The 27451-nt window shown below is 43.8% G+C and overlaps 1 protein-coding gene across 1 annotated transcript; it reads left to right on the forward strand.

Annotated features, from left to right (window-relative positions):
* Positions 1-83: 83 nt before the first annotated feature.
* Positions 84-27343, forward strand: LOC132388166 (NACHT, LRR and PYD domains-containing protein 3-like). The gene is made up of 12 exons (XM_059960517.1): positions 84-144; positions 664-847; positions 6106-6200; positions 9053-9322; positions 9866-10032; positions 12768-12939; positions 13035-13100; positions 20756-22493; positions 25725-25811; positions 25965-26135; positions 26291-26458; positions 26623-27343. The coding sequence occupies exons 1-12, from the start codon at positions 84-86 to the stop codon at positions 26723-26725; spliced, it is 3282 nt and encodes a 1093-aa protein (XP_059816500.1). The 3' UTR covers positions 26726-27343.
* Positions 27344-27451: the final 108 nt, after the last annotated feature.

Consider the following 27451-nt stretch of genomic DNA (forward strand, 5'->3'; position numbering starts at 1 on the left):
ACTGGGATGGGGATGGGATCCGTAACTCTGTGACCCGGGAGAGGGGAATGGGGAAGAATTGTAGGCAAGAAAAGTATGAAGGAATGGGAAAATACGGAAAGAAGCGTCGGAGGCCTGTGAGCGGCGAGGAGCAGAGTCACCGGTGTACGTGGGAGACCCTCTACCTGTCACGTGATTCGGTTACGAACTCCCAATTTACAGCAGATCTGCAGCATCTGTGGGGCAATGCTCCACGTACAAGTGCTAGTTCATCATTCGTCCGCTCAGACAAGACTGTGAGATCCAGATCTCTCACGTTCTCTCGGTATGGGTGGGAGTTTCTTTTTACCCCATTCACCTGTTATGACCTGCCAAAGTGTAGCCAATGTGTCCCGATATGTAACCGCAATTAATGGAGAATTAAGCCTTTTCCATTTATCTGGTCTTCTCAAAAACGATTGCACTTCGGTTAAGCCTGCCTAGATATTTTTATTGTTTAGTTTTATTTTGTACTATAGTGAATGAACCTACATAATGTATATAATTATTGTAATTCACTTCGTTTTTTCTGTTTATTATTGTACCGCAGCCGTGAAGGCAACAAATTTTATCACGCCTGTCGGTGATGTTAAACCTGACTGAAATTGACCAACCCATCGATCACGTGATCATATTTTACCGCAGATCTGCAGCATCCGCCGGTTTATTCCCGCGGCCCCGCCCCCGTTGTATCGACGAGGCAATTGTACTGCGCATGCTCAGCCTCCGGATGGGCGGTATTTTCTTTCCGTTCTGTGCAGAAGCGGATCGTCGGCGGGAGCCGGGAGACGGATATTTGCCTGCGCGCAAAGATATCAAATCCCCTCCGGTGAGTATTGAATCCGGTCCCGAATGCGGGGTTCTGATGTCGGGCAGAGAGTCCCGCTACCTTACCCGGACAGGCTGCCTTCGCACCGAACCTCCTGAGATAGCCGCCTCTCAGCTCCTGGTGTTCTGGTCCGAGGAGCGGGTGGAGCTGCTGATGCCGCGAATACACCCATGCGTTCAGTTGTACCCAGGGGATTTTACCTCTATCACCTGGTCCTTAAGATTTGAAATTATTGGCTTAAAATCTTCATTTGGATCGATGCCTGGGGTCGATAATTGTTTTACATAATTCCAGTACACCGGAAGCGGCAATTCGGCCCGTTGTTTTCTTGCAGGCAGAGGGTTAAACAGAGTAATCGCACTCTCGGGACACTCCCCCACCTGTATAGGTAGCTTCATCTTTCTCCCGTTCAGACAGGACAGTGAGATCCAGATCTCCCACGTCCTCACGGTGTGGATGGACAATTGTTCTCTTGACTCCATTACACTGTTACGACCTGTCGAAGTGCAGGCAATGTTTCCAAGTGGAAACCCTATTAATGCGAGAATTAAGCCTTTTCCATTTATCACGAATCCTCGCTTATTTGTGCAACTCAGCGACGTCTCCCTCCAGAAGTTTCAAAGCAGACGTTTAGTCTGCCTAATAATTCGAACACAATTAAAGAGGGGTATCGTTTATTATTGTCATAAACTGAGGTTTAGTGAAAATCCTGTCTTCAGTACCATCCATGAATATCAATACATTACAACAGTACGTTGAGGTGAAAGTGTGGTGCAGGTAGACATATGATGCAATGTGCATTGTGAGGTCAGGGGTCCACCTCATCACATTGGGGAGCATTCAACTTGGTTCATTCTGCTCATTCCGTGTTATTTTGACCAACCTTTGTCCAGTCTGTATCCCATCGCCGCAATGCTATCTATCAGCAATGTTTCTTCTAACATTTCTGTTTTTTTTTGTGTGGTATTGTCTTGCACCTTTCAGCTCATTGAGTTATCCAGGAATCGCTTCAGTGAGCTGGAACTACCAGAGATTTAGTTGAATACAACACAAGGCAGATTAAATCCAGCCATTACAATTTTAGTTTTACTGTTACAAAATGGTTGCAGTGTTAATCTTTGTTCTGATGAAACTCATAGCATCTGATGTTGAACCTGTTACTTCCGTTGTTCGGTTATGTTCAGTGAGCCACTTCCTCCGTTTCCAGGGTAACCGCCCGTCAGGGCTGCAGCAAATGTTGCACTTTTTATCGCTCTGTGGTCGCCGCCTCTCAGCGTAGAGACCGTGGCCTCGGGAGCTAATGTAACAGAGTGATAGTAGGAGGAAAGGATGCTGTGAGCATTGGCTCTATGGAGTGTGTTACACCAGGGTCGGAATGAACTCTGAACTAACAAATTGATGGAGGTGGGAATGGCATTTACAAATTTTGGGAAGTTCCAGACATTCTGCAATCATTTACTGTCTGTGCGTTAACATGAAAAAGGGGAAATCTGCTGTTGCAGGAAATTTAAAGTAAAAAGAGAAAATTCCAGAAACATCAGCTGATCGGTATCATCTTGGACAGTCTCAGTTCTGGAACTGGGTCTTCCACCATTTCTCCTTTCAGAGATGTAGTCTAATGTACTGCGTTCCTAGCATTTTCTACTTTATAATTTTACACTGTTGGAAACATGGCAGCCAATGATCCCACAACAGTGATCAAATATGATCAGTTTAGCTGCTGAAGACTAGCTGAACTGTATCCGCATCCTCTCACAATCTACAGAATGATGAGTCCCGGCCAAGGCATAGGGTCATTAGGTTTGCCTTAGTTTGTGAATCGGAAATGGCAGGAATTCCACAACCCACGACTAATACGTCCCAGGGGACTCAGTGTGTTTGTGTTATAATATTGCGATGGACTCTCTGAGAATATAGAACTGGCAGGAAACGGGCTACAGTGCAGATTGGTAATCCTACAAACACCAAAGCGTCCCAGGGGAGTCGGTGTGTGGGTTATAATATTAGGAAGACGTCTCTAAGAATATGGAACTGGCAGTATATGGGCTTCAGTCCAGGTTGGCAATTCTGTAGTGAGGCGACTGGTTCTGGAGAAACACTGTCCACACCGCCTAATTCTCCTTGCAGTATTTCACGGTTATTGAGATTGTTCCTCAAAGTAGAACAGAACTGCACACAATTCTAAAAAAATGGATTCTCTGTGTCTTTTACAACTGTAGCATTCACTCCCAAATCCGCTTCTCAATACCTTAATTTATTAAAGTCAATAGGCCCAAACAGCACGTTACAACCCTTTCTAACTCTTGTGCCACTTTCACGGGAATATGGATCTGTGTTCCTATGTCAGTTTGTTTTGACATACATCGCAGACCCTTACCAATCATTACCAATATTTTTTTTTTTACTGCGAAATTGCATCACCTCACTCTGGTCTGCATTAAATTCGCTCTTCAAGTTGTCAAGACAATTTCTCAGCTATTTGTAATTTTCGTAGATTTCCACACGTTCTCCTGCACCCGCAAATTTTCAAATTTAGTATAATACGCAAAGATGGTGTTCCAGCTTCACCAACTTTTCATGTATAATCTAACTTGTTAATATCATAAACAATAAAACACTAAACCCTTTTCTCCGCAGCGCACCGCTAGTCACAAACCACCATTCAGAGAGACAAACATCTACAACCACTCTCTGGCTTCGCCCATTGATTGATCCTGAAAGTTAAGCACCAGCTGAAGATAAACAAAGATCCAATATGTGTGTAACGCATAAAATACTCCTGCACTGAGCTTACACTGCTTCATTTTCAATTCTATATTATTGAACTTTTTTTTTTTTGCTTTCGCACTACGGGAAATATGGCAGCTAATTGCGCTGCTCCAGATCCCACTCAATAGTAAGATAATGATCACGTGTTCTCAATTTAACTGCTGGAGACGCGTTGAAATATATTCCCACCCTCTGGTGAACCACAGCCCGGCATCCCACCCAGTCAAATAATTATCAGTTTCCAGGTCTGTCCTGGATATACGGGATTCTCAGATTTAGAACTGGGAATAGCCGAGACACTGCGGCACATTACCGATTGTAAGGAGTCCTGGGAGAGTTGGAGCTTGGCTTATAGTTCTGAAAAGTTCCCTCATGGGAGGCTCATCTAGAAAATTGTGATGCATGGGATCAATAGTAAATTGGGCACCAGGATTCCGAGTTGGCTTGTCCTTAGAAGACAGGCAGTACAGGTCGAAGGTGTATATTTTGGCTGGAGGTCTGTAATTAGTCGGGGGCCGCAGGCTGCAAGCCCCAGAAGAGTCCATTGTCATGAGTGACGGGAAAGCAGTAGATCATGTTTTCATTTTGTTCAATTGCAAGATGCAAAAGCGTTTTCTTTGCGAAACATTCATTTTCTATTATCATCTCTGCCACACAAAAATTAGGTTATTTTTGGAATTCACATGTGGAAAGTGAGGCTACACCTGATTCAGAACTTGCCTGTGTCAGAGATCACGTGTAGGGATGATATTGGGCAGAGTGTAAGAGCATTTCATCGCAAATTAAACGGATCTATAACAGCAAACACGAGTAAATCTGCAGATGCTGGAAATTCAAAAAACACATACAAAATGTAAAATGCTGGAAATTCAAACAACACACATCAGATCCTGACGAAGGGTCTCGGCCCGAAACGTCGACAGTGCTTCTCCCTCTAGATGCTGACTGGCCTGCTGTGTTCCACCAGCATTTTGTGTGTGTTCTTTGATCTATTCCAGGGTGTGTTTTCTCACGGTCAGAATCGATACTGACCGACTTGATCTGTTGGAACAGGAATTGTCTCCGCAGCCCAAAGTAAGGATACAAACAAGGGAGAATTTGCGGATGTTGGAAATACAAGCTACACACGTAAAATGCTGGAGGAATTCAGCAGACGAGGATTCATCTATGAGAAAAATGTTCGGGCCGTGAACATTCGGCAGGATGAGAGAGAAAAAGGGGATGGGAATTAGATTTCAAAGATGTCGGAGGGAAGAGAGGAGCACAGCGTGACGGGTGACAGGCGATGTGCTGGCGAGTAAAGTAAATAGTTTGGAAGCTTATTGTCCGGTTTGATGGTGTTTCCTTCAATCAACTTATTCACTTTGTACTTTCGATTGCAAGCACATAAATTCTAATTTTACCAGCATTAGCATTTGGAATTCCTGACAATATCCTATAAAATCTGATTAGTATGATGCCATAAACAAAAATTCAGTATTAGGAGTCACCGTAGCATTGTCTAAAATTGGAAATGAAGTTAGGACAGGCGATGTTGAACTTCGAGCTTTGGCAAAGCCTTTGGCGAGGTGCCAGGCGGCAGCTTGGTGTGAAACAGTGGGTCCGATTCAGTCCAGGGAGACAGACTGACTTGGATTCAAAATTAACTTGAAGGTGGGAAGCAAAGAGTGGTAAGTTTTCGGAACTTCGTCATTCGCTACTTTATAACAATGATTTTGATAGGAATGCACAACGAATGGCCAGTAGGCTTGCAGTTTACAGAGTCACTGCGCGGAATGAAGATAATCGTACATTATAACGGATCTTGATCAGTTAGGGAAATGGGCCGTCGAGCAGTATCTAGTTTTTTCTTTTTGATTATGTAGTTCAATCTAGTTTTATTGGACTGTGTCATGTAAACCATGGTCCTGTAAAACGTTATCTCATTTTTACTATCCACTGTACCAGCAGTTATGGTCGAAATGACAATAAAAGTTGACTTGACTTCACCTGACTTGTTAACAGTCTTTTCCCGACGTCACTGTTGATGGAAACTAGGGAAACATTTTGGATGTGAGGGAAAATTTTCAAACGGAGATCAGCAGCGTTTTCACTCAGAGGTTGGTGATTATGTGGAGTGAACTGCCAGAGTGGATGAGGCAGGTGGAATAGTATCATGAAAAGGGAAGATGGGACGGATAGATGATGTGAAGGAGTCTGGAGAGATATGGGCCCATCGCAGGATATTGGACCATCTTGGTGTTCACAGTAGTTTGCATGATCTCGTTGCACTGAGCGGTCTCTATCCCTGGTCTATTACTGTGTGACTCCATCAGGAGGATCACCGGATATCATGTGCAATAATACTGATATGATGTGAAAGTTAATGTTAACTGGGGATGTTTGGTCGTTTGGTCCACTGCTGCTCTGATATAAGAAATGGAGATACTGTCATATTTGCAAATGAATCATACTCTGTCTAACTCACTGTTTGTTTCTTTGTAATACAGAGCATCTCCAGCAGGTGGAGGTTCCGTGCACCGGGGCCTGAATGTTCAAGAAGACGACAATCAACAATCATCAGTCACAGTCAGAATGGACACAGGTATGGTCACTGGGATATTTATTATTAAAATCCTTCCATGTTGGTGCCTAATAGTTCAGATGTAGAAAAACACACTGGGCAGAGGAAAAAAATGCCACCAAACAGGATAATTGACCGCACGGGTAAAGAGGCCTTGACTAACGGATCGATCCAACAATTACAGCGCAGGGACCTGACGCCGGTAATGGTGGAATCACTCCGCTCACCAGGCAAAGCTTCACTTGAATGAAAGGAACAGGAGGTTCAAATACACGTGGTTGAGAAACACAGACATCAATGTGACGGCGGTCTTATGAGTGATGTAACAGTTCAGGGAAAAGTCAGGGTCTGTTTCACCTCTTTACAGTTCCTGAGGTGGAAGTGACTTCAAGCGTTCATTGATAAAAGTTGCTGAGCATTATTATATTTCATAGATTGCGTGATAGCACAGCATTTCATGTTTTGGAAGGGCAACTTCGTAAAAGTAAACCAGGACAGGACATGCATGTAATTAGTAGGGCCCGGAATAGTGTTGTCGAACAGGGGGAACCAGGGTTACAGACGCACAGTGCCCTGAAACTGTTTGCACACGGCACTTATGACACGGGAGGGGGTCCATTAAATTGGGAAGCCTACAGAAAGCATTCATGAGGATATCGAAAAGTGGAGAGCTTGAGCTCTAAGGAGAGGACGGGAAGTCAAACGACCACCTTCCTTGTGCTGAAGCCTCGATTTATCTGTTACTATCTTGGGAAGGGAACAGTAAACTTTAGTTCCCCTTCGAAATTCCCATCACCGGCGATAGAGGGTATTGGCAGTGTTTGCTGTCTGGGTGGTTGAAACAAGCGTATGAGCAAGTGAAGGCATAATGTGTGCCCGTGGTGACATGAAAAGTTCAGACAAATTTCTAAAGCGGTACAGCAGAGAGTTTCCTGACAGGTGACATCAGGTCTGATATGTAAACTCCAATGCCCATGAATTGAAAAGCCGACAAGAAGTGTTGGATACAGCTCAGTCCATGAAAGGAAAAGCTTTCTCCACCATTCGGTCCGTAAGCTCTCCGCAATGCTGCCACCTGGAAGGAGGTATAAGAACCATTGGTCTCACACTGTCAGGATCAGAAACAGTTCGAACCATTTATCCAACTGGATCCTGAAACAGTGTGGATAACTTCACTTACCTCAACACTAAACTGAACATTGAACACAACTTACCAGGCATCAACGACCGTTGTTCACACTTCCGTTATTTATTGATTTATCTACCTATTCTTCTGTTTGATAACTTGCTCTATTTGCAAAGTTGTCATTTGAGTAGTGATTGCCTGTCAGTCTTTTCTGATAATCTTTCATGGATTTGATTGTGTATCTTTGTTCTATTGTGAATAAGCACATATTGCACGACCGTTCGTAATAAGTTTACTTTTAACCCTGACGATGGTAGTGGAGAAATGATTGCAGCCCTCAATAGTAATGCATGGTGGACTTTAAAACTGAAACGCAGTGGAGGAAAGCTGAGTAAATTTTACAGATCCCTATTATGGTGCAGTGTGAGTGTTTGCACCTGACGATGTAAAAATGAGTAGGATTTGTAATTTGTTGACAAGATGGCAGTGCCTCCTTGAGGAGGATGAAGTAGGTTTTGAGAGTATGGTGCCATAATTCTGGACACTGCAGGTATCAAAATTTTCCCAAGATTTCGCTGTTGAGCTGATCTGCGACATGACTTTAAATTCCAAGGAGCTCTGATGAAAAACCTGGTATAATCAGTGACCATCTGTCTTTGCCTCTTGTCGGCATTGGGATTGTGTTCAACTCCGTGTTTCCAGCAGGAATAAAACAGAAATGATAGCATGGAAACGGGCGCTTCGGCCCACCAAATTCATACTGACCTACTTATCTTTAAGCTTGCCCCATTTCTCTGTTGCTTTGTCCAACTTTCCCTCGTAGCCTACTTCCATCTTCTTCCCAGCACACAGCTTCTCAACATTGAAACTTTATTTGCGTTGCATGGGAAATTATACCCATCGCCTTCCACGTGAAAAAATGTATTGTCTGTCGATCGAGTTTTTAGACTCCCTCATCCTGCAAAGTGTCTAACCTATATACTTTCTTGTTTATTTTATGTACATGTGTACGGTCACACTTCAATCTGCCATGGTCCATGGCAAACGATTCAAGACTATCTATATAACACAAAACCCAACATGCCCCGTCCAGTGACAGTTATCATTATCCACTGGACTCTTTCGACCTAAATACATCCTTCGAATAGTTTAGTAACCGGAACTTCACGAAGTTCTCTAAAGTTCTCTAAGACTCTCTCAGCGAGATTTGCCAATGACTCTTATAGCAGTTACATGACGATCACCATTCAGGGGACGGAACGGGACCCGGGTGACTGGGCACCATCGATCTCAAGGTAATGGACTGACTGTGACCCAGGGGACTCGACAGTGTGGTCAGTGTGTGACCCAGAGATAGTTTATGCCACAGTTGGCGGAGAAAGTGTGACCCAGGGAACGGAATAGGGTATAATACAATGTCTGATCTGTGTGACGCAGTGGACTGGGGAATTTGGGTCACAGGAGGTTTTTGCTTGTGGGGGATAATCTCAGTGATATCTCCCGGTATCACCCGACACTGTTCCATTAAGATACCCTGGTCATCAGTGTTCAACTACTGTGTAGCCAATGATCAGTATTACAGTGGTTATTTTCTGTTCTTTTTCTGGAAGTGGATGTGTCCAACCACCGGCTTATCGGGATGGTCACCCAGCAGTCTCGGCTCCTTTATAATCACCAATTGTGAATCCTTGTTCTGATCAGCTGTAAATCACTCTGTTATAATCTGCAATTCATCATTTTTTTTCAGGAAAGCCCTTAACGTGGGTGCGAAATGTACTCAAGAGACTTTTTCCAGGCAGCTCATCGAGGGAAGATGATCGGGTTACGGGAAGCAAGGTACCAAGGCAGGCACCAATAGAAAGCGGTCCGGCCGCACTGGAGGAGGAGCAAAGTCAGCCCAGAGACAGTGACGTCAGAGACACTGAGCAGGACCCTGGAACCGGCACCAGTGAGGCAACTGCCTGTCAGCTCGGAAGCTCATCAAACATGGAATTGTCAAGTCCCCAAGAAAGAGCGGGTGGGTAAAATATGAGGGTGATTTGTTCGCAGAATCCGGTAGCGAGGAGGGAAAATACAAGGCCTTGTTGTGGGGTTTGGTCAGAGGACAGGGGTGAATTGTGTATTTGTGTTACATGTGTTGTAATCGGGCACTTGTTACCCAGTACAGGAAATGACTTCCGATGACTTCCAGTGTGTGCATTAAGAGGAAATGCAGCTGTATGGGTGAAGAGAGCATTTCCAGAGGAGTGTTAAAGGAAATGTATTTACCTGGGAGTCTATGGGAAGAGCGTATCATTGACAGCCCCAGCATTAGCTGCCCATCCTAAATTGAAGTGGGTGGAGCGCTGGGGTGGGTTGAGCTCGTTTTAGATAATGTAATGATGAGAACACTGTTGGGTAGGTTTTTAAGGCTCCTGCTGGAGCTTGGGGCGAAATATGTGTTTGCAGCTGAATGCAGGTGAACTCTGAGATTGGAGACACGATGAGAGATAACGGCTTGAGAGCACTGAGACGAGGGATACTTGAGTTGTTGTCTACCTTCTCCTTTTTATATTCGTAGAGCCAGAGACTACAATCTCTGACCGCCTGGCGCAGGGGGACGAATATCAACTGTACCAACTGACAAAGTTCTACAGGGACAGACTGGAACAAGCGATTGAAGAAAGGGTTGAAAGACTCAGCAGGATGTTGAACATGGAGGGACATTTCAGTGCACAAGAAAATGAGGTGAGTGTATCTGGTGTATTGTCACAGAACTGCAGCTTTCTCAGCACATTGTGAACAAAATTAATCTCCTGCATATTTTAGGAGCTCAATTTGTTAATGGAGACTCTCATATCTGAATTTTCTCCAGCATATCGGGCTACTGCTGTAAAAGCTTGTTCAGGTGGGAAGCACTGGGAAATATAGGCTGAACGTCGGCTTTCCTATTCACACCTGCTGTACTTGTGTGATATAAGAGCAGTGACTGCATGCCTAGGCTGTTGAATTTTACACCTTATCGGAACAGTCAGTCAAACTCATCTGATGAATATCTCAGATTGTAAAGTGGGCCAATTGGCACCACTGCAATTACTGAGAGAGTGAAACTTGTTAAACACACCTGCTCTGGTTTCCAAATGAGATCCTAAACAAATGCCTGGCTTAGTGTTCTAGTGTTATAGGAAAGTACAGCATAAAAATAGGCTCTTTGGCCCATCTAGTTCACGCTGGACAATTTAAACAGCCTGCTCTCTTCGGATTTTACAAGGACTGTAGCCCTCTGTATCCCTGCCTTTCATGTATCTATCAAAACCTCTCTCAATAATTGTAATCGAACTTGCATGCGGTTCTTGCACTTTAGGCTTTTTCCACACACTTACAAATCCCACAATGAAGAGCATACCCTTCATGTTCTCCTTAAGATTTTCACCTTTCACATTAAACGATGACGTCTTGTTGTAGTGCCCCCAATCTAAGTGAAGAAAAACTGCAGGTATTTACCCGATCTCTCCCCTTCATGATTCTGCGTGCCTCTATCAAATCTCCGCTCAATCTTCTACGTACCAAGGAATAAAGTCGTAATCTATTCAATCTTTCCTTATAAGTCTGATCACGGTGTCACCAAGCAAAGTCCTTGTAAATTGTTTCTGTACTCTTACAACCATATTTACACCTTTCCTGTCGGAAGTGATCACAACTGCACACAAAATCCCATACTTGGCATCACCAACTTCTTACACAACTTCAAGCCGACATCCCAGCTACTGTACACAATATTTTCATTTATGGAGGCTAATGTGCCAAAAACATTCTTATCGATTCTTTATGAGCTGCCACTTTCAATGAATTATGGAGATGTATTCCTAATTTCCTTTGTACCATCACACTCTTTGTAGTCCTACCAGTCACTGTGCAAGACCTAGCATAGATGGTTCTACCGAAGTGCAACACATCGCAATTTTGTCATTAATTTGCATCTGCCCATTTTCAGCACATATCCCGCTGCAAGCAATGATAGAATTCCTCGCAGTCCACTGCACCCACCCTCAATCAATGTGTCATCCTCAAAGTCGCTCATTCAGTTAACCACGTTATTATCCAGTTCGTTGATACAGATGAGAAACAACGGACCAAGCACGATCCCTACGGCACACCACTAGTCAGAGGCCGTCAATCAGAGATGCAACCATATGCTACCACTCGCTGGCTTCTCAAATGCCGTGCTAAGGTCCATGTAGACAACATCCACTGTCTCGTCTTAAGCAGCCTTTCTAATAACTGCCGCGAAATACTGTATGGCGTTGGTTAGACACAAGCTACCACGCAGAAAGCTGAAATTTCATGACCACAGGAATCACGATTCTTTCCTAAAAGGGCAGAAAACGGAAAAAAGGGGAAATAGAAAGCTGCTGACAAGCTGAATATCTAATTCCAGAGAGACTGGCGCACTCAATTTCAGGTCCCTCTCCAAGGACCTCAGAAGCAGTCATGGTAAAGTCCTAGATCTGACCTATACAGCCAAAAGTCGCATGAGATAATTACATTTGTTACGCACGCCAGTCACACCAGTCACACTGCTCTCAATGAGATTCATTAATATCTGTAATATCTCCCCCTCAATCTGCACGATGAGATCTATCATATTATGATCAATGACACTTCAGGGTTCTTTTACCTTAAACTCCAAAGTCAAATCTGTCCCAATACAAAGCTTCTTACATATACAAGGCTCACCCGCATGCTGCTGTCTAAAGACACCTCCTCGGCATTCTACAAATTTTCTCTATTGGGATACAGCACCAACCTGATTTTCAAAACTACCTGCATAAGGAAATACTTCATAATTATTTTAATACTGATTTTTTATTTGCATGTCATTTCTATCTCCCATTGTAATTTGTAGCTCACATCTTATCTACTGTTCGGACCACAGTACATAATTTCCATCAGAGTCATTTTATCTTTCCCGTTTCATAACTCTACTCACAGGGTTCTACATCATCCTATTCAATGTCACCTCTTTCTAGGATTTGATTATCAACGGAGTCCAACTTATCGCTCCACCTAACTAAATGTTCTTTTGATACCATATTCATCCTTGGATGTATGTACCCAAATATGATCTTCTTTCAGTGATGCCCGCCGTCCAGATTCTTCTCTCTCGGTCTACCCAGCCTTCTGTCCTGGCTGTCACATCTTGTTGATGTAATATTGCACATTGACAGTCGAGCAAATTAATCAAGTTGCATCTACTGCTGGGTGTCATTTAATCCCAATTCATAGACAATATTGATTTGGAATTTCCTTCAGTTTTTGTTTCCCTGTTAATGACAATACAGAGATTTACTGAGAGGATGAGGCGTCAGCCCAGTAACTGCCGCTGTTCTAAAGCCAACGGGACAATGACCACATATTTTCCTCCACATTTCCCATGTTTTTTCTGTCTACCACGCAATAAAGCCATTGTTTCTATATTATAGAATGTCAATGAATTGACAGAGAAGGGAACGCGAGCGGAGAGTTCCGCACTCTTCCTCAGTTTGGTGATGGGCAAAGGATGCCGGATCCAAAGGGCGATATGGGACTCCTTTGTGAAAATGAGGACCGAGTTACCGAAGTTGGATAAAATACTAAAGGAAATACAGAAGTTCGGTATGTTAAATCCACGCACTGAATACAAAGTATCATTGAACGAAGGAGTTTTTCTTATATTAGCATAGTTTTCATTTTTCTTTTGATTTAACCAGGGCTTGATCCGCAGAAATACATGGACATCACCCAAGGGTTATCTGAGTTACCTGTACAACTGAGAGGTGAGTGATAAATGCACAGTTCAAACATCTCAAAAGTTAGACTGTGCCTTGGCAGAACTTACAACCGTAGAACCATAGAACACTACAGCAGAGTACAGGCCCTTCAGCCCTCCATGTTGTGCCGACCTATATAATCCTTAAAAAAAGTACTAAATCCACACCACCCGATAACTATCCATTTTCTTTCATCCATGTGCTGTCCAAGAGACTATTAAATATCCCTAATGTTATAGCCTCCGCCACAATCCCTGGCAAGTCATTCCAGGCATTCACAACCCTCTGTGTAAAAAAAAACTTACCCCTGATGTCTCCCCTGCACTTCCCTCCCTTAATTGTGTTCATATGTCCTCTGGTGTTTGCTGTTGGTGCCCTAGGAAACAGTACTGACTATCCACCCTATCTATGCCTCTCATAAGCTTGTAGATCTCTGTCAAGTCCCCTCTCATTCTTCTACGCACCAAAGAGAAAAGTTCCAGCTCTGCTAACCGTGCGTCGTAAGACTTGTTCTGCAAACCAGGCATCATCCTGGTAAATCTTCTCTGCACCCTCTCCATAGCTTCCTAAAATGAGGTGACCAGAATTAAACACAATATTCTAAGATGGTTTCAACAGTGATTTGCAGAGTTGTAACATGACCCCTCTACTCTTGAACTCAGTCCCCCTGTTAATGATGCCTAGCATCGCCTAGGTCTACTTAAATACCCTATCAACCTGTGCAGCGACCTTGAGGGATGTATGGATTTGAACCCCAAGGTCCCTTTTGTCATCCGCACTCTTAAGTAACTGACCATTAATCCTGTACTCAGTCTTCTGGTTTGTCCTTCCAAAATGCGTCACCTCACAATTGTCCGGATTGAATTCCATCTGGTAATCCATCTGGAACTCCCATTTGGTAATCAAAATTCGGCATAATTTATTTGCGGATCTCTGCATACAGTTACAATTCAGAGAATCTCTCGTTGGAACCAAAATGTTGCAATCTATTTTTCCACTAATCCAGTTGTACGAGTTCGTGAAGCCATTGCTCCTGATCCAACGCACTGGGAATCCCCACACTCCCCAGGCGGCTCTTGGTAGATTGGATCATCCAATGCAGGTCACTTACCTGACGGTAGACCTTTTAGATTCGAAAACACCATGTCTTCATAATAGCACTGAATTCTGCACCTGATATGCTTGATAATTAGGCAGACTGCTGGACTCTTCCATGTTAACGCCGACAGAAATTATCTGTTGAGTTTGCCCACATTATTGTTGGTTCCTGTTACTACAACTCCTTTATCATTTTCCAGCAGACTGATATCCATCGACTCCTTATTTTACTATTCATATAACTTTTGGTATTTTCTTTGATATCATTGAACATATCCTTCTATTTCCTGCGCATTTATGTGTACATCTTGGAGCATATTTAATAGGCCTATCACAGTCGTCTCCAGACAGTATATTCGATTCACGAGTCTGTGGTTTGAAAAATAACCCCACCCACATTTTCTTTGAATTTATCCCTTCTGAACTTATCTAAGTGACCTCTGGTATTAGATATTTCAATCCTGGGTAAAAACGTACTGACTGTCTACTCTAAGTTGGCCGCCATAAACCTTATACTCCTCCATTGTGTCTCTCCTCAACGTCCAGAGTAAACAAGATACTTGAGTCCAGGCAGCATCCTGATGAATCAATCCTGCGCCCTCTCCAACCCTTTCAAAGGTCCGACTAAAGGACTGAATGCAAGACTCCAGATGCGGGCTAAGAACTTAAGACCCAGTACCGGGATCAGCGCAAGCGGCTCATCAAAATTGTTCCGCATATCCTCTAATACCCACTGTCCTGCCCTCTTCCAGTACATTTTGAAGCCTTCACCAGTTAGGAACCTATCAAACTGCATTTTAAATATACCCAAACGACTTGTCCTTCAGAGGCGCTCTATGAGAAGAATTTCACACAAATTCACCTCCTCTTCTCTCATAAAAAGGGACAAGGAGGTGGATCTGTGAAATTCTGCGGTTTTCTGCTTTGGTCCAAGACTCCTCCACTACAGGACACACCCTCTGCATACCCACTCTATATGGGCCTTTAAGATTCGATAGGTTTCAATGAGAACCACTTCATTCCAAACCCCACCATTTCCCAACTCCCACACCACCTTAGTCTGAACTCCAGCAACAAAACGCTCTTCATACGGTAAGACTTTCATTCCCGGGATATTTTTTGTGAACCTCCGCTCCAATAGCAGTACAGCATTCGTTAAAATATCTGAACTTGATCCCAGTTTTTTAAATAGTTTACACCTCATTCCTTTTACCAAATTGCATGACTGTACACCTTCCTACGCTGTATTTCACCTGCCACTTCCTTGTCCATTCTCTGAATCGCTCTAAGTCCTCCTACAGTCTGAACTACAAACTGCACCACACGGGCCTGACATTGAAAGGCGGATTCTCTGCTTGACCTGAGTTTTTTACAGCTGCAAAACAACTTCCCAACTGAGATCCTGAACTAATACAGACAAGCACGTGTCTTGTCTTCCTATCCACTCTATCTGTCTATCCATATCGATACAGGTGCGTGTATGCGTGTGCGCATGCGTACATGCATCGGATCCCACAGTGGATCGCCGTGGAGCATCACTGGTCAAGGAACAAGGAATCCTGCCAGAATAAATTATAATTAACATTAGTATCCGTCTTCCACAGAGAAGAAAATAATGAATCCAATAAGCCAATTCTACACAGTTCTCAAGCATGTTATTTTCTGAATGAGACCTTGACATTGTCAAACGCACTAACACAATCGCAATCGACAATACCGACTTCGTCGCCTCATAGAAGAACTCGAACAAGTTACCAAGACCCTGCATTCACCCCGCCTGAAACAGTGCTATTTAATCCAAACGCAGATCAAACATTCGTTTTCCACGTACTCTCATGAGTCTAAAGATAGAAAAGTCTGAAAATATGTCTACCTGTCTCAAGAGCAGCTTTTATTCTGCATTCCTTACACTAACGAAGAGCCACATATTATTTCATAATGGGCTGTTCAATATAATAAAATCATGTTGTATATGAAATTATAACATCATGCATCTTGGCAATAATAAATACTCACTAGATAACTGCAATATACCTACAGATTGAGCAATAAGGATATAAGGATGCTGAAAGGGTATGAAAGGATTTAAAGAACATCTGACAATAGATGATATAACTGTAAATCAATCTCAGAGGAGAAGCACAAAAATTCATGTTGTTATATTGACTAGGAAAAAAATTGGTTCCATCTCACATTTATGCTTAATGGAATATGTGTAAGGTAGAGATAATACGTGTGAAATTTCGATCTTATCGGCTGAGGCATTGGCGTACTGTAATCACGTTATCAATTAAGACAGAACAAACACCGGCGTCAAAATACGCCAAAATATGTTCCAAGGCGACCAACTAAACCCACAATAGCTTTGTCTAACTTTAATCCCGCTCTCTTTACTGAGCAGGACAAAAATAGGGTCTCAAGTTAAAAAAAAATAAATAGGTAAGTTACCCCTTGACAAACGTGCCAGGCTTGGCTGATTTGAAATTATACGCTCCTTCTTCAGTAAAGCTGAAAGAATTAATTCCAATAATAGCAGCACCCACAAAATGTTGGAGGAACCCAATAGGCCAGACAGCATCTATGGAAGCGAGTAAACAGCTGGCTTTTCGGTCGAGACCCTTCATCAGGACTAGAAAAGAAGTGGGAAAAGTAGGATAACAAGTTGGGAGAACCGGAGGAAGAAGTTGAAGTTGGCAGATGGTAGATGAAAATGGGAGAGGAAGAGATGATGAAGTGAAAAGCTAGGAACTTGTGTTGCTGAACTGGAGAAGGGAAAACCTGATGGGAGAGGACAGAAGAATGGGAATAGGGAGGAGCACCAGAGGGATATGATGGACGGGTCAGGAGATACGGTGAGATAGGGAAACGGGACTGGGGAATAGTGAAGGAATGGAGGGAGGCAATTATCGGAAGTTTGAAAAATAGGTATTCATGCCTTCAGGACGAAGGCCAGCCGACGTAAACTAAGATTTTGCTCCTCCACCATAAGGCATGGTTTCAGCGTAGTAGTAGAGGAGGACGGGAATGGGAAGCGGAATTGAAATGGTTGGCTACAGGGAGATCCCGCTTTTTCTCGTGGACGGACTTAGGTGCTTGGTGAAACATCAGGAGCATTGGATACCCCAAAAGACTCGCAGCAAAGGGGCGCCTCAGCTGGAAGAACTAGTTGGGACCCAGAATGTTAATGAGAGGAGATGCGGCAGTAGGTGTGTCACTTGTTCCATTGTAAGGTTAATTACCGGGAGGTTAATCAGTGAGGAAGGACGAGTGGACAGGGAATTCGCATAGGGCGCAATCTCTGCAGAAAGTGGAAATTGGTGGCGGGGCCTGGTGTAGGGAAAAACGTGCTTAGAGCTGGTAACACGTTCGAGACAGCGGATCATACAGAGAATTATGTGATGGATGTGAAGGCTACTGATGTGGTAGGTGAGGACAAGAAGACGTCTATCCCTGATGTGACAGTGTCAGGATGGGGTGAGGCCAGTTGAGAGCGACTTGGTAGAGATGAGGGTTAGGGCCCCGTTAAATGGGAGGAAGGAAATCCCCTTTCTTTGATGAAGGATCCTCGTGTTCGGCACTGTAAATAGTAGAGTTATTTCCCGAAGATACAAACATAAACTTCGGAGAATGTTAAACATGAGGGAAAGTGCAGCGGAGCTGTTAGAACATAATACCGAGCTTCAGGATACAACAAAACCGATCGGTGAATATGAAATATGTAAATATTTGGGATATCAACAAGCAGAGATTGACGTGTGGCAAAGGGAAATCCGACAGAATTTACTTCAACGCAGAAAATCTGCCAAAGAGAGTTCAACGGTGAAAATATAACGAATCCAGTAAACACTTCAGCTGTACCCCTATTAACGCATTATGTTAATAGTGCGAGTCTGTGGTGGCCAGTACTGTTGTTGTGTGCTGGGCAAACAGGCTGAGGGTAGCAGACACCAACAGAATCAACAAACTCATTCGTAAGGCCAGTGATGTTGTGGGAGTGGAACTGGACTCCCTGACGGTGGTGTCTGAAAAGAGGATGCTGTTTTAGGCACAGGAGTACATTCAGCCAGAGACTCATTCCACCGAGATGTAACACTGAGCGTCACAGGAAGTAATTCCTGCCTGTGGCCATCAAACTTTACAATTCCTCCCTCGGAGTGTCAGTCACCCTGAGCCAATAGCTGGTCCTGGACTTATCTTTCCACTTGGCATAATTTAGCTATTATTATTTAATTATTTATGGGTTTATATTGCTATATTTCTACACTATTCTTGGTTGGTGCGACTGTAACGAAACACAATTTCCCTTGGGATCAATAAAGTGTGTCTATCTGTCTGTCTGACTATGTAGACAGAATATCCATGTCCAAAATCGATCTGAAACATTTCAGAAGTAAAATAAGAACAGAAGTAATAACATTTAGAAACCACCATGCGCACACGTACTAACGTAGATTAACACGGGCTAGGACAGTATGAGGCGGAAGAGGAACCGACAGAAAAACACAATTAGATAAAAAAAATGAGAATCAGAATCTGGTTCAATATCATCAGGATATTTTGTGAAGCACTCCATACAAGTGCGTGCAATTCTGTTAAGAAGTACACATCACTGAACGTAAATGAAAGCACACCCATAAAGGTGAATAAATTATCTCTATCGAAGTGAGAGTTAATCAATGAATCTCCATTGAAACATTCCCACGATCTGAACATACGAGTTATCGACAAGGAAGTACTGAAGGCCTGTCTCAGAGTTGGAGGCATTTTCTGAGAAACAGAGGGGATCGTTGTGGCAATACAGAACCAGGTGGTTAACACAAATAAGTTTATTAAGTAATAGATTAAAGACCGTCAAGTTCAAAATGATAAATGTCGGAAATGCCAGAAAAACCAGAAACAATCCAACAGATTACACAATGTTGCCGCAGTATTATTATCAGCAACAACAACAACAAATTATGATGATAATAATAATGACAATAATAACAACAAAGAGCAGACGGAAATCAATGAGTGAGAAACGCTATAAATGTGCTGAGTTAAAAGGAGAAATTGAAAGACTATGGAACATGAACAGTGTATACACAGTCCAGATGCCAATAATTTTATCTAGTACCGTCCAAAGTCACGACAACATAGTGTTAAACAATCAGGCATGCATAGCAATAACTATGTATATCTCCAGAAAGCGCCAATAGTAAACATCACTAAAATAGTCCAAAGGTTCTTTGCGATTGATAAGTGAGCCTAATTGGCTATGCCCGCACCCCAGATTTTACTAGGTTGAACCACGAAAATAAAAATAATATTAACAGCAATGATAACAAAAATGACATAAATAATAATAATATTATTATTATAATCATTATTAATTTTAAGCACTTTTCAGACACACTTTGTAGTTGAAACAGAATTACAATGGAATAAACTACAAACAAGAAAATAAAAGGAAAAGTTTTGTTAGTGTGAAAAATAAACGTTTGGAGCTGGTGTTTAAAAGTGACAGCTGAGTCAGCATCCCTCACACATCAAATGCAAATGTTTTAGGCGCTCGAGTTGTATACATGCTTTCAAGTGTTTTCCACAACACTACTTTTAATTGTTTAACTCTGTAGCTCAGGAGCTTAGTTCAAAAAAAGAAAAGCTGTCCTGCCAATTATTCTTCTGTTTTGTGCCTTATTGTCTGCCTGCACTGCATTTTATTGCCAACTGCAACACTGTTTCCTTGAACTATTCCGTTTCGTTCTTCCTTTTACAGCCTCAATACACAGCTGTGATGAACTGATCGCTATGAATGACAGACAAAAATCTTTAACATTATATCTTGGTGCATGCGACAATAATAAACCGATTTAGAGTTTGATAGTTGTCAATATAGACCGCCTCAGATGCCTGTCGCCAGACCGATCAATAGCAGTTGCCAAGACTTCACCGCAAACATGACGTACATCAATTGTTGACATTCCCATTTCCGCATATTCTCTTCCATCTTTCTTCTCTTCCTCCGTCTCTGCAACTGAAAACGACTGATTTTCTGACTTGTAATTCATATGGATTTTCGATTCAAAACTTCCCTGTGATTCACTCCACAGATGCTGCCCTGAGTATTTCACGCATATTTTGCTTCTGTTTTAATGTAAGAGCGGTGAACACCTGTGAATCCCCAATGTGCAACTTTGCTAAATACAGTCTATGCATACGACATCAGCATTAACATCAGCTGTCAATATTGAATACAATGTTTTACATGTTGTGAGTTTTACATATTTACTGTAATGGTAAACTTGCTTTGAAGCTCAGTCAGGATTGCAAGAGCAAAATCAGGGAAATGTACACCTTCAGCAGTAATTAGTACCAGATTATGAGCATTGGGTCTTCTCTGGGACATACATTACTATCAGTTCCAGTGCCTGTGATCAGAATTCTACTTTCTGTCCTAATCGCCATGGAAACATTGAATTAATTCATGTAATCTCAAACAATGAATTTTGAAATGCAGTTATAAGGTTCTTTGTTGGCTAGGAAATTTAACATTTTGACGATGTTCTCTATTCCCATTAAAGATGTTCAACAGAAACACAAGGAGACCCTGCGGGAACGAACTGAAACACTGAGAGTGAACACGATCCTGATGAGGGAGAAGGTGAAGGTTTTCCAGCTGGTTGATCGATACGCTGAGCTCACGGTCATTTCTACTGTTCGAGGTCGGAGACTGGTGGAACATGAGCTGCTGGCAAGAGGCAGAGAGCATGAACAATTGAGAGATAAACATCTCCGCGGAGAGCTGGAAAAAATCCGGACTGATCAATTATTCCAGAGCAGCTTCTCCCGGAGTAACTCCAAATCTGGGAGTTCGGCAGCGGTGGCCGGAGTACCAGGGATCGGGAAAACAACAATGGTACAAAAGATTGTTTATGACTGGGCCACGGGGATAATATACCAACAATTTCAATTTGTTTTCAGTTTCAAATTCCGGGATTTTAACTCCATTAACTGTAGAATAAACCTGAGGAAACTGATTCTGGATCAATATCCCTACTTTGGGAATTTGCTGAGAGAGGTCTGGGAGAACCCACAGAAATTGCTTTTTATATTTGATGGCTTGGATGAATTCAAACACAAGATCGATTTTACTGATAGTCGGGGATGTACAGAATCTCAGGACTCATGCACAGATCCTAAGTTCAAGTGCAAGGTGTCTGACATTGTGTGCAGTTTAATCCAGGGCAAGCTGCTCCCAGGGTGTTCAGTGCTGGTGACCACCCGTCCCACTGCGTTACATTTATTGGAAGAAGCAGACATCAGTGTCGCTGCTGAAATCCTGGGATTTGTTGGTGAGGAGCGGAAGGAATATTTCATCAGACATTTTGAAGATCAGACAGTGGCAGCAGCTGTTTTTAAACACGTGAAGGAGAACGAGATCCTGTACACCATGAGCTACAACCCCTCCTACTGCTGGATCCTCGCTCTGGCACTGGGCCCCTTCTTCACAAAGAAGGTCAGGGATCTGCATCGAGTTCCCAAGACCATCACCCAACTGTATTCCTACTATATTTACAACATCCTGAAAAACCACAGCCGTGAGATTGAGAACCCCCGTGATGTGTTACTCAGGGTTGGTCAGATGGCCTTCAGAGGGGTGTCCGAGAGGAAGATTGTGTTTACAGATGCGGATTTGATCAACTACAATCTGCAGCCTTCCCAGTTCCTGTCCGGATTCCTGATGGAGCTCTTGGAGAGAGAGGATTCTGCTCAGAGTGTGGTGTACACATTCCCACACCTCACCATCCAAGAGTTTGTAGCTGCAGTCGCACAATTCCTGAATCCACATCCCGGGGATATCCTGAAATTCCTCACTGAAGCCCACAACGCGACCGATGGGCGATTTGAGGTATTTCTCCGTTTTGTTGCTGGTCTCTCCTCCCCAATGACAGCTCGGTGCCTGGAGGAGTTTCTGGGTCGATTTCCTCATGAAACAACCTGCCGGGTGATTGACTGGGTGAGGGAGGAGTTTAAACGCCAGAGTGGAAACACGAGGAGTGAAGCTGGTAAAAGGAGGCTCCTGAACACATTGCACTACCTGTTTGAGTCAAATAATCCTGGACTGGCTCAGGCCCCACTGGAATCTTTGGAAACACTTTCACTCCGTGGAGTGACACTGACCCCGGTTGACTGCGCGGTCCTGTCTCATGTCATCGGATTTTGTGATACAATAAAACACCTCGACCTGGTTCGCTGCCACATTCAGTGTGAAGGAATCGAACGGCTGGGACCCGGGCTGCACAAATGCCAGAACTTGGAGTAACTTGATTTATCTCTCATTCTCAACTGGGAAACTCATCTATTGTGTTGTTTGAATGTGAAAGTATTTGTGGTTATATTTACAGATGGGGTTTTGGTCAACTGCGATCTGAAGCCTTCCCAGATTCTCTCCGGGTTCCTGTTGGACAGATTAGGAGAAAGTGTCAAGAAAGTGGCAAATGGAATACAATATAGGAAAATGCATGATCGTGCATTTTGGGAGTAGAAATAAATATGCGGAATATTTTCTAAACAGGGAGAACATCCATGAACCTGAGAGGCAGAGGGACTTGGGAGTTCTTGTGCAGCACACCCTGAAGTGTAACTTGCAGGTTGAGTCGATGGTCAGAAAGGCAAACACCATGTTTACATTAATTTCAAGATGTCTGGAATACAACAACAAAGATGCGATGCTGAGCCTTCAAGGCACTGGCGCGGTCTCACTTTGAGTATTGTGACCAGGTTTCGTCCCCTCATCTGAGAAAAGGAGAAGGTCCAGAAGAGGTTCACAACGATGATTCCAGGAATGAAAGGGTTATACTGAGACGTTTAATCGCTCTGGGTTTGTACTCTCTGGAACTGAGAAGGATGAGGAGGAATCTGATTGAAACCTTTTGAATGTTGGGAGGCCGAGATGGACTAGATGTTTCTCATGGCTGCAGAGTCTAGAAAAGAGGGCGCCATTTCAGAACAGAGATACGGCGAAATTTCTGTAGCCAAAGGGTGGTGAATTTGTGCAATTTGTTGCCACAGGCAGCTTTGAAGAGCAGGTTGTTGGGGGTATTTAAGGCAAAGATTGATAGGTTCTTAATTGGGCATGGCATCAAAGGTTGCGGGGAGAAGGCCGGGAACTGGGGATGAGGAGGTTCTGAGCCAGAGGGCCTAATTCTGCTCTCATGTTCTTATGGTCTTGTAGTGTTAAACTGTAGTAAATCCGATTGTGGAGAATTGTCGCAAATAACCAGGACATCGGCCAGTAATTTCCCAAAGACAAGAGGGTTCCATAGTTCCTTGTAAATCGATGTTGGAAACTTCATCAGATCCATTAACAACAGCTATTGCTTTGATTGTAGTAAATCACTGACTCTTTCTCGCTGTCATTGTCCATTGACAGTATTCTTTCTCATTGTTACTGACACCCAGAACGAGACTGATTGCAGCTGGTGGGTCAGAGCCTCACACCCCCTTCCCAGTGAGGGACAAGAGACCTTCAGCAGAATGACAGCTATAGAGATACCTCTGAGACAGCCCTCCACCTGCCCTATCCCGCGTGTGACTGTGCTCACTGCCATATATGCAGCTCCCATGTGGGCATTCTTCTCCCGACAGCGGGACTCAGTTCAGATTAACTCTTCCCACCCGATCGACCTCTTCAACCCCTTGCACCAATGGGGATCTATTTCCCTATCCCTATTTCCACTGTGGGATCTTTCTTCCCCAAACTTCTTCCACCCTTCGGGATCATTCTTCCCCATCCCGCGTCCCTCAATGGGGCCTCTCTCACACATTCCCTCTTCATCCTTTGGGATCTCCGTCCCTCAGCCCTATTCCTCATGTCGGATCACCCCTCCCCATCTCCCTTCCTCATAGAAACATATAAAACCTGCGGCACAATACTGGCCCCTCCGCCCACAAAGTTTTGACGAAAACTTCACTGCCTTAGAAATTGTTAGGCTTACCTTTAGCCCGCTATTTTTCTATGCTCCACGTAGCTATCCCAAAGCCTCTCAAAAGCCCCTATCGTATCTGCCTCCACCACCGTTGCCGCCGGCCCATTTCACGCACTTTCCACTCCGAGTAAAAAAAAAACTTACACCGATATCTCCTCTCGTGGCAACAATTTCAGCCCTGGAGGAAAAACTGACTATCCACACGATAAATGTCTCTTACCATCTTGTACACGTCTATCAGTTCACCTCGCATCTTCCTTCACTATTCGCTATTCGTTACTCAGGCTATTCTCATAAGGCATGCTTGCCAATTCAGGCAACAACCTTGTAAATCTCCTCTGCACCCTTTCTATGGTTTCCTGTATTGAGGTAGCCAGAAATGACCGCAGTAATCCCAGTGGGATCTGACAAGAATCCTATATAGATGCAACATTACCTCTCGGCTCCGAAATTCAATTCCACGATTGATGAAGGCCAATACACCATTCGACTTCTTTACTACAGAGTCAACCTGCGCAGGTGCTTTGAGCGTCCTATGGACTCGGACCCCAAGATCTCTACAATTTTCCACACTGCCAAGAACCTTACCATGAATACTATATTCTGTCATCTTATTTGACCTACCAAAATGAACAACTTCACACTTATCTGGGTTGAACTCCATCTGCCTCTTCTCAGCCCAGTTCTGCATCCTATCAATGTCCCGCTGTAACCTCTGACAGCCCTCCACACTATCCACAACACCTCCAACCTTTGTGTCATCCGCAAACTTACTAAGGCATCCCTCCACTTCCTCATCCAGGTCATTTATAAAAATCGCGAAGAGTAGGGGTCCCAGAACAGATCCCTGAGGCACTCCACTGGTGACTGAACTCCATGCAGAAAATGACCCGTCAACAAGCAAACTTTTCCTTCTGTGAGCAAGCCAGTTCTGGATCCACAAAGCAATGTCCCCTTGGATCCCATGCCTCAATACTTTCTCAATAAGCCTTGCATGGAGTACTTTATCAAAAGCCTTACTGAAATCCATACATACTATATCTACTGCTCTACCTTCATCAAAATATTCAGTCACATCCTCAAAAATTCAGTCAGGCTGGTAAGGCACGACCTGCCCTTTACAAAGCCATGCTGACTACTCCTAATCATGTTATACATCTCCAATTGTTCATAAATCCTCAGGTGGGATCTTTTTCCTGTCTCGCTTTTCATCTGTTCCCCAATCTCCCGTGGTCATTTTCCCATTCACAACTCCTCCACACTTTTCAATCTTTCACCCCTGCCCTTCCAACGCTGTTTCTTCAGGAACTCAATTTCTCACCGTCAGTGAATGAGAAATTGGGATGTTTACAAGATCACACCGACAGTCTCAATTACCGACATAGATCTTACCCTGGACTGAGCAGTAAGGTACATTGACAGAGAGGGGAATTCCAATCTGTGATTTACTGAAGGATTTAATGTTTCCTGAAATATCCGAGTGAGAGAAACTCCCACAGACCCACGGTTTGAATCATTTGGTTCGTCAAATTTATTCATAAATTGTTCTATTTGTGTTTAGACTTGGAACGAATGAACTGGGCGATTCAGGAATGAAACTGGTTTCTGCGGCACTGAGGATCCCGGAGTGTAAAATACAGAAACTGTGGTAAGTACCAGACTGTGGAAGATTGTTTATAGTCACAGGTTCTCTGTTACTGAACAATAATGTGATCAGTAATTGTGTCACTGATAAACACTGGGGATTTGTACCGTCTCCTGTCTCTCTGTGTACTTCACCCTCACTCTCTCTCATCTCCAGGCTGTGGGATGTCGGTCTTACAGATTCTGGTGCCGAGGATTTTGCCTCCGCACTCGGCATAAACCGGTCAGTGACGGTGCTGAACCTGAATGATAATAAACTGGGAGATTCAGGAGTGAAACTGGTGTCTGCGGCTCTGAGGAAACGGGCGTGTAAAATACAGAAACTGTGGTAAGTACCAGACTGTGGGAGATTGTGTTTACAGTCACTGGGTGACTGACACTGAACATTAATGTGATCAGTAATTGTGTTACTGATAAACACTGGGGATTTGTACCGTCTCCTGTCTCTCAGTGTCCTTCACCCTCACTCTCTCTCATCTCCAGGTTGGACAATGCCGGTCTCACCGATTCTGGTGCCGAAGATGTCGTCTCCGCTCTCTGTGCAATCCCATCACTGACGGAGCTGTACCTGGCATTAAATTCGCTGACAGACCGTTCTGTTCCCGCTCTCCGCCGCCTCATACTGAGCCTCCCGGGTCTGAAGCGATTCCGGCGAGTATTTGTGTTAATATCCAATGTGTTAAAATATCATCCGTTTCGGGGGGTTTTTGGTGATAGCTGTCTGTGAGTGTTGTTGAAGCATTAACCCTAGACCCCTGTTACTGACACTGTTGTGTAAACTGTTTAACTCATCTTTATTCTTCCATCTCATTCAGGCTGTGGAGAAATGATTTCAGTCCGACCGGGGAGAAAGAACTGAGATCTCTGCAGGAACCCAGACCCGAACTGAGAGTGTTTCTGACTGAGAGCGATCCGTGAACATCTGAAAGTGTCAGCATCTCCACCCGCGGGATGGGGACAATTTGACTGATTTCCCGCCCTCACACTTAATGGCCTCCGTCCCCATTAATGGCCAAGCGCAAGGTTTACTTCTGACGGACCGGGTAGCGGCCCTGAACTGTGTGACGTCAGAGGTGATCCCGCAGCCTCTTGTCCAGCAGCGCTGCTTCCGCTGAATGTCCGGGCCCAAGTGTATCCAGAGGGACCCTGGGGAATTGCACAGACAGGAAGAGCCCGTTGTCGGGACTTGTCTGAGAGTCCAGCTGTGATTATCCAGGGAGGGAATCCTTCTGCTGACTTTGCAGAGGACGGTGCATACTGCCGGCTAGCCGATGTCAAATTGATAAATACCTCTGCAGTGACCCTGGATCTGCCACGATATCGGGCACGGCTCTGATGTGTGTTTTAAAAACGATTGGTTTTCCGATTCACGTGACGGTGAGAACGCGACTGATTACTGAATCTAATAATCGTGATCAGTTAATTGTGTGTGGCTGTGGGTGAATCGGGAGCAGCTCATTCATTCCAGCACTTGGCTGGTCACATGCTATTTATATTATATTTGTCATGATATAAACAATAAACGGCTACAAGTTCTGTCTGGTTGTCAGGGTTGATTCTTATTTGAGGTTAATATGGCCCCGCGCACATTGTGCACTGCAACAGTGGGTCTGATATCCTCACGTTGACACAACAGCATTTCAT

This window comes from Hypanus sabinus, unplaced genomic scaffold (genome assembly GCF_030144855.1).
Source record: "Hypanus sabinus isolate sHypSab1 unplaced genomic scaffold, sHypSab1.hap1 scaffold_275, whole genome shotgun sequence".
NCBI classification, from domain to species: Eukaryota; Metazoa; Chordata; class Chondrichthyes; order Myliobatiformes; family Dasyatidae; genus Hypanus; species Hypanus sabinus.

What these genes read in the sequence shown, in the direction of transcription:
- LOC132388166 (XM_059960517.1), top strand. Translation starts at nt 84, where the DNA reads ATGGGAAAATACGGAAAGAAGCGTCGGAGGCCTGTGAGCGGCGAGGAG. An exon ending in AAGATATCAAATCCCCTCCG is followed by an intron (nt 848 to 6,105) that starts GTGAGTATTGAA and finishes TTTGTAATACAG; the next exon opens with AGCATCTCCAGCAGGTGGAG. An exon ending in CCGGGTCTGAAGCGATTCCG is followed by an intron (nt 26,459 to 26,622) that starts GCGAGTATTTGT and finishes CATCTCATTCAG; the next exon opens with GCTGTGGAGAAATGATTTCA.